At 36.6% G+C, this 7,995-nt stretch overlaps 1 protein-coding gene across 1 annotated transcript; it reads right to left on the reverse strand.

The window, feature by feature from the left end:
• Window positions 1-911: 911 nt before the first annotated feature.
• LOC103719558 (silicon efflux transporter LSI2-like) lies at window positions 912-7,565 on the reverse strand. Its single transcript, XM_017845820.4, has 4 exons — window positions 7,308-7,565; window positions 5,607-6,782; window positions 4,131-4,320; window positions 912-1,361 (listed from the first exon to the last, which is right to left on the reverse strand). Exons 2-4 carry the CDS (start codon window positions 6,699-6,701, stop codon window positions 1,096-1,098), a joined length of 1,551 nt encoding a protein of 516 aa, XP_017701309.4. The 5' UTR covers window positions 6,702-6,782; window positions 7,308-7,565; the 3' UTR covers window positions 912-1,095.
• Between the last annotated feature and the right edge of the window lie 430 nt (window positions 7,566-7,995).

Below are 7,995 nucleotides of genomic sequence, written 5' to 3' on the forward strand. Positions count from 1 at the left end.
CACATTTCAAAAGTCACCTGTACCATATGAGACTCAAATATTCACATAAATTATGATTTAATTTCTCATTATTGATTAAATTCTAACAATGAACTCTATTATAATTGCAGTTTAATATTATCTACTTCAAAATTTTATATTATTAGATCAGAAGAAATTGACCATTGCAGACCTTTGCAACGAATTAATATATATATCATTGAAATAATATTAAATAACTAAATTTTTTTAAATTAATAGTTCAAATGCTTCTATATGCATCACACGTGCCAATTTTTTCTCTTTTCTATTTAAATAGAAAGTTCAATATATTATGTTGACATTGATAAGACTATTATACATGTGATAAACTATGTATGGGGTAGATCTTAGGTACTAATTAATACAAAATCAAGGAACTTGAATAATATTTTTTAACTAGTCTTTTTGGGTGAGGTAATAGATTACCACATTTTATCCCATGAATTTGCAGGAAATATTTGAGATTTTATATTTTCCAGTGTGTTCTTTTATTTTTCTTTTTCCACATCGTCCCTGGGTTTGTTGAGAGTGGGGAGTCCTAACTTCTTAAGATTTTTTTTTCTTTTCTATTTTTTTGCACGATGTACCTTCTCGCATGATCACGTCAGACAGCGTTTAACGTTTCCATTGTATATTACAAGAGATACCAGTTCATTTCATCAGAAAAACAAGAGATATCACATCTGTATCTGATCTGTATTCTTCTGCATTTTGTTCTCCATTAATTAATGAACTTCATAGAGATTCACCAAGACTTCATTCTTTTTAGAAATGACTCCATGCAAGAAGGAAATTATCTGAAGCTATGAATGGTTTTTATCAAACACTTCCATCCTTCAGATCGATTGTTGATTCAAACTTGATTCATTCACAATCATCACTCGATATACTTCTGCGCTAAATCACTCCATTATGTTACAAAAGCATCATGATCACAATTAACAAGCACACTACATTGCAAGGCACTCACCATTCTTAGCCTATAAGCTAATCTAGGTAAGTACCAAGTGTTCTATAAACATTTAACCCAAGCAATTCTAGTTACCGCCATTATTTGAGAAAAAAAAAAGACAGCTAACCCCTGATGAGAGGTAGACCGATGGCTGCTACGATCAATGTAGATGGGACCCCAAAAATAATATGGCCCAAGAGAGTGAGAGTATAACCATAGTGTTGCGATCGCCGTGCCTGCTCGCAAACAATCAAGTTTGCGGCCGAGCCGAGGAGGGATAGGTTGCCAGCCACCGTGCTCACCCATGCAAGTATGAGCCATGCCCTCGTCACGTCCGCTGGAGAGACTGCTGCTGCTGATCTAGCCACTTGAGCTCCTAGCAGGAGCACTGCACCAACATTTGCTTCGTTGATTAGGTTACGTAAATGAGAAGCATTTTATTTATTTTATTTTATCCATTTTGAAGTCTGATTGGTGTAATCTGTATTTGTATGACCTGTGCTGTACTATAAGATTGTGAAATGGAAGCCTAATCATGGTCTTGGTGGGATCGCATGTTTGAAAGAAACATGAGTCATTTGAGGATTGTGATGGTTTTAGGTTAGAAATTGGAAGCACAAATAAAGATCACCTTAGCTTGTTCACCTAATGTTTTTATTAGGTGGTTATAGTTCAACATCCCCGCAGTTGGTTCTAAATTCTTCTAATTGACTGTTGGGAGTTAGGGTCAAACATCTCCACGATGTATTTATGATGAGATTTTCCCAGATGGAAATATTTCCAAAGAACCAGCTAACGTTGTGAACTACAGTGAGTATGAAGGTGTGGCTCAAGGAGTTGTCTCGAGCTGCCAGTTGTAGAGTCTGATAGCGCTCAAAAGGCCTGTTTAGAAGGCTTAAGTTAGCTAGCTCAGTGGTGTTTTCCTGCTGCCCTTTGTGAGCTTGGGTCTGTCTTTTTGTATCATTATCACTTTTGCATTATCTTACTAATATGGGTTGGATAAGTTTCTTCTGATTTTCAATTCAGAAAAATGTTTGAACTATAGGACATCTGAGTTTGTTCTACAAGCTATATAGCAGGCTTGAAAGAGGATAATTTAATGGGTTTGTAATGCATGTCCTTAGTTTCTCAGCAAGAAAACTTCCAGCAATTCAGTCTTCGCTGCCACTTTGAGACAGTTTGGCTCAACTGTAAATCAGGTGTCAAAAGAGAGAAATACGGTTTTTCCACAAGATCTCTTGAAGAATATGCAAATGAAAGGTGTCATCAAATTTGGATCAGCTAGAACCTGACTGCTGACTGGCCCAACCCGTTTTAGGTCTGGGTTAGGCTTGGACTCAAAAATTAAGTCGGCCTTATGTTTGGTTGTGTTAGGTTTGACCTTAAACCTCAAGCTAATGAATAAAAAAATAAATTTATAATTTGTTACAAAATATATTGTGGACAGGAGGTCTTTTGAGAGCCTCGCAGTTTCATGGACAAATGACCTAAAAAAATGTGCTGATAAAAGTCGTTTAACAACGAGCAGATTTCTTAGTTTCATGATGGTGGAACCTGTTACCACTCCTAATTGAACAGAGGGACCTCTCTCATGGAGTGTTTAGGTACCAACAAGTTAACAACTATCAGCAACCTGCAGATTTCTAGCAGGTTCATCCAGCCCCTTGCATATCAGTCCAACCACCCACCAACACTCTACAACTTAATTAGGATGCTAATGAGCACCAGAAATATTTAATCAATTACATTAGGCTGAGTTTGCGAGGACCTAAGTACGTACAATTTAGGACTAGTCCGAGAGCAATTTTGTTTCCATAACAGTGTACATGGTTAAGACCATGATTAGGAGATGTATGGCGGTTAGCTATTTCAATATATCTTTTCAAACATCTTTTAGTTGTAGTGCATTTGTTTCAATCCTATGAAATTTAGCATATCTAATAAGAGAACAATTTGGAGAAAATGCCCTTAAGTAATGAAGTAAGGACAATGGAAGTGCAGTCTTTTGGATGTAGAGACGAACTAGCACCTTAATTATGCTGGTGAAGGGATGTAACTTGAGCCTTTGCCATCTCTATAGAGAAGAATTTTTTTGGTTCTGTATCTTTTTTTTTTTTTTTTGAGCTACTGGAGCCAGTGAGCATGACTATATATAGGTGTCTGGATGTATGTATAAAGCTGAATCCCTTTAATAAGTTTGATCTCTATGTTTCATTTTTGGGGTAAGGTTTTTAAAAGATGGATGAAAGACCTAAGAAAGATTTTATAGAAGTTGAGTAATATTTGAATAAGAGGGATAATTTTCATTCAAGGAAAGGAATGATGATAAAGGTAATTCTTCAAATAACAAATCCATGGCAATTTTTCTTCCAATGCATGCAGCATGTCATGGTGGAAGACATGCATGTTCAAAATTTCCAAATTTTGAATTATATATGGAAGACATGTATGTTCAAACTTTCCAAATTGCGAATTATATATGGAAGAAAAACCAAAATATAGGTTTGCTTTATTTCTTAAAAATACAGAAAAGGAAAAAGAAAAAAAATAAAAGGTGAGTTAATAAAGGTGAATACTAATCTGATTTCAGGTTTGTGTTTGTCAGTAATTGTAACAAGGACTAAAGGAAAAATGGAAGAGGAACAGCTTCACTTTTGTAATATCCCTTTTAAATCTATTTTTTCTAACAAATCTCTCTTAAATCATGAGTTGGTGGTTGTCTTATAAGGAACCGTTTCTGTATGATCTGATCCCCATCCTACTCTGTAGGCACATCTACAAGAAATGGATTGATGTGGATAGAGTAAGGAGACGAATTAACCAATTCAAAAGGCTTATCTTGCTACTTATCTTTGTGCATATGAATTTTTTTTTTATCATTCCTCAACTGTTCTACACTTCTACTTAAGAACCTTTTTTCACAGTTTTTCATCTTTATTTGCACATTGTCTTTACAAAATAATTAAAAATTTCTGAAGCATTAAGATGCCACAATCTGTGGCATATGTCTATTTAATTTACCGCTATATTTAGAGGCAGATGCAACTTAAGATAGCAACAAAGAAAAAGCAAGGCAGATGATTGCAGCATCTAATCTATTACTACAATATTTTATAACATAACCGAGTAGCTGAAGAAGGGGGGAAAGTTAGCCTACCAGTTGGTACATTTGATGCAAAATTTGAGAGTAGCAGTATTACAAGGGCTAGCACTGCTACTCCACTAGCATGGTTGATACGTGCATAAGGCTCCAAGGCATTCCACAAAGCACTTGGTAGCCCCGTTCTGTTGAATCCATCGACAGTGATGAACATTCCGCAGAAGAATATCAATAATGAATATGAAACCTGAGACATTTTTCAGAAAAATAAAAAGCAGTCATCACATCACAATAGAAACACTTTTTTTCTTTTTTTTCCTGTTGGAAAATTACCATATAAATTTCAGTAAGAAAGGAACATATGAAGAGATACATGAAATGGTTAGACTATTGGAAGTGAAAATGTTAGGAATATTAACAAAAAATTCTGTTGATAAATATACAAAGCATTCACTAAACATCAGTTGCTTTCCGAACTGAAAGGCAAAACAAGCACCGCAAGCAGCAACAATCTGAAAATTTCCTCCTTTTTCTTTTTTTGAAATCATGTTTTGTCAGAAAGTATTTACAGGGATGGCAGTCCCAAGTATGACAGCACAAGGATTTGAAATTTGTTGCTTTTGAAACATGTTGAAGAAATTGTAGTTTATAAAACTTCTGGTTTCTAATCAGAAAACGCTCTTAATTTTCTGAAAGGCCCACTTATTGCATATTACTCTGCTACAAGATCACATGAGAAACACTAAATTTATATAGACTGTAAATTAATAAAGCATGTAGACTTTATTAGTCAAATCCAAGTTCAGAACAGGGTAATCATAGGAGAGAAACTTTTGATTTGAAGAAAAATTGTAGCACATGTACGAAACTAATAGAGTATTTATCATGTCACATGGCTATTGAAATTATCAAATATCAGGAATTCAAATCCACCATTAACCAGATGGAAACAAATATGGCATATAATCTATGTAGCATTCACAAAGCCTAAATTTCATTGACTAGGTTATTCAAAACCACACATAATTAACATGCAAAATAATTAGAAAGATCTATATCTTTTAGAGTAAATTACAAAAACTTCTATGAGATTGGGGGTTAATTGCATTTATACCCAGTATTATGAAAAACCTGTACTTATCTCCCTAAGATTTGTTTGTATCAAATACTTTAACCCATAAAGAACATAAGTCAAACTGTTAAGTTTAAATGAGACCCAAATGCCACGTTATTTTTTTTTTTGAAAATAAACAAAATAATCATATATAACAAAACAGCTACTTAAGGGTATAAGAAAATATATATTTCTCCTTCTACACTCAGAGATAATTTTGCTTTCTCACATGAGGTAAATGGATTCACTAAAACTGTTAATTTAATGAGCATAGGTGTAGGTTTTACAAATTATTAAATCTAAGTGCAATAAAAAAAAATAAGAAATTATTTTGTAATTTACTCTATCTTTATATATATATATATATATATATATATATATAATCATAACGTAACAAATTTATCAGCAGGGTTGCTGACCTTTTCAAGGCAGGGTCCAGCATCCCTGAAATCAATAATCACTAGTACAAGGGCAGCAGTAATGGCAGTCCATGACATGTTTAGCCCCATGAGCAGAGCGACCAGCATCCCAATAGTCACAAGATAAACACAGGTCTTCAAGATCAAGGCCTTCTTGCCTAAAAGTTTCTTCACATCAGAGACTTGCAAAGAAGGCTTGGCAAAACCATTTGTCCATGAACTATTCTTCTCAACACCATTCTCATGGGCTGCCTCTGGGGTCATATGCGACATTCTCGCAGGAGAGAACTTATGGGAGCTCACTTCATCCTCCTCGACAGCCGCCTCCTCCATCGCCCCTTCTTCAGCCTTCTTAGCTGATGAGGTGGCTCTCTCCGGTGTATGCGACATTCTTGCAGGAGAAAATTTATGGGAGAGTACTTCATCCTGAACGATCGCTTCCTCCATCACCTCCTCTGCGGTCTTCGCAACCGACAGTTCTCTCCAAAACATGCATAGAAGAAGTACTATGTTGATGACCACCCCGATGAGCATCGCAGGGAGGATTCCTATGAAGAATTTTCCAAAAGATATTTTACCTTCAACAGCTATGACCAAGTTCTGTGGATTGCCAATAGGAGTTGCTGAGGACCCAATATTGGCACTGGATGCTAGAGCTAGAAGAAAGGGTCTGGGTGGCAGATTGTGCTGCCTCGCGAGTTTGAGAACGAACTCAGTTAGCACAATGCAGGAGGTGTCGTTGGTGAATACTGCACTCGACAAGGCGGAAATAAGGCAGATTCGGCAAAGCAAGTCCTTGCCACCTTTGCTCTTCCAAGAAAGCAGCCGGCCTAAGTATTTAAACATGTGGGCTCTCTCCAGGTAGATGCTGACCACCATGGTCCCGAAGAGGAGGCTGAGGATGGGGATGTCGATGGCGGCATAGGCTTGGCCTGGAGTAATAACTCGGAAAATGACCATGAGCGAGGCACCAAGTAGAGATCCAGCAGTTCTTCCAATAGGCAGGAAGGGGACTGCAGGGAAAACAGCTAACACCCAAAATATTCCAAAGGCAATTGCGCCAAGAACCACTTCAGCAGTTGGTGCGAGGGCCATTATATCGGCCTAGATCAAGCAAAATTGCCAAGAAAATCGATCTGAGCTGATTACTACGTCAGTTTTTTTGATGAACAACCTCTGTATTAAAGAGAAAAAAATATGAAAGTTTGTATTAGAGACATAGGGAAAAAAAGCATAAATAATGCTGCCAAATACATAATCTCTCTCCCTCTCCTTCTTCCTATGGTTCTCAAGATTTCATTACGGACCTCTGAGCAAAAGAGTCACAATTCAAAGAGCAGGTTCCCAACTGTCCCTCTCAGAAAAAAAAAAACGAAAAGAAAAGAAAGTAAAGAAAAGAAGGGTTCCCTCTCGAAAAAATTGACAGAGACCTCCTTGCCTGATGTTTTAGACCAGGTGCTTCTGTGTTTTGTTTTATCTTCCCGTATAGTCAATATCTTACATGCTATTCTGTTACGAACTGTAACATTTTAATCACAATGCTGTACCAGAATTTATGCCATAAACTTCGAAGAAACGTACGAAGAACAAAGGAATCCTTAACTAAAATAACATGCCAAAATCATGTTAAGGTGAGCAAAAATATATAGCAGTTTCCCACATGAATATGGAAAGGACATCAGCACAATGAAAAATACGAACCTTAGTTTTTGGCTTACTGTCTACTTCCAAGAAGATGTTACTTCCACTTCATACAAAAGTATCAACAATAAGAAGCAGAACAATTTTTTTGCATGGTAGCTGCAACTTCACAGGGTCCGGCACCTTTTCGAACAATAATAAAGCAAAAAACTAGGACTAAATTGTAGGTGTCTCGTATGGATTACAAGATACCTGAAAGAAGGCACCTTTTCCCAGCCTTGCACTTTGAAACTAGGCAAGGCCCGGGAAACTTTTGATATGAACCAATGGCCAAAGGTTCCGTTATATAGACTGGCTCGACACTAGAAGTTAGTTAATTACACTATTGTTTAAGCAAAAAGGCAGCAGGCCCACTCTGAAATTAATTCTGGGGTGGAGAGAGTTTTGGTTATGCTTATAATATTTTAAAATTAGGATTAGGTAGATCATATTTTGAAGTGCATCCTTGTAAAGATGGATCAAACTACAAAAATTCAACGGCCATGGTTAGCTATCTCCATAGTCCTCAGAAAAGATGAGGCCTCACTGTATTTTTAGTTTGGAGAATGGTCATAAGGTTTCTCCTGATGCAGGACATGTATCATGGCCACTGATTTCTTGAAGGAGCTAATCAAAATATTTGGCTATGGACCAAATATCAGGATTGACGTCGCACCGAACTCTGTGTCTTGGTTGTTTGACACAATAT

This window comes from Phoenix dactylifera, chromosome 6 (assembly GCF_051530095.1).
Source record: "Phoenix dactylifera cultivar Ajwa chromosome 6, Ajwa_hap1_PhDact_Kaust_v1.1, whole genome shotgun sequence".
In the NCBI taxonomy this organism is placed as follows: Eukaryota; Viridiplantae; Streptophyta; class Magnoliopsida; order Arecales; family Arecaceae; genus Phoenix; species Phoenix dactylifera.

Excerpts from the sequence above, each read along its gene's own strand:
- LOC103719558 (XM_017845820.4), bottom strand. The coding sequence starts at position 6,701 with ATGGCCCTCGCACCAACTGCTGAAGTGGTTCTTGGCGCAATTGCCTTT. Across the intron at positions 4,321-5,606 it reads CTGGACCCTGCCTTGAAAAG|GTTTCATATTCATTATTGAT; the intron begins GTCAGCAACCCT and ends AAAATGTCTCAG. Across the intron at positions 1,362-4,130 it reads TGCATCAAATGTACCAACTG|TGCTCCTGCTAGGAGCTCAA; the intron begins GTAGGCTAACTT and ends ATGTTGGTGCAG.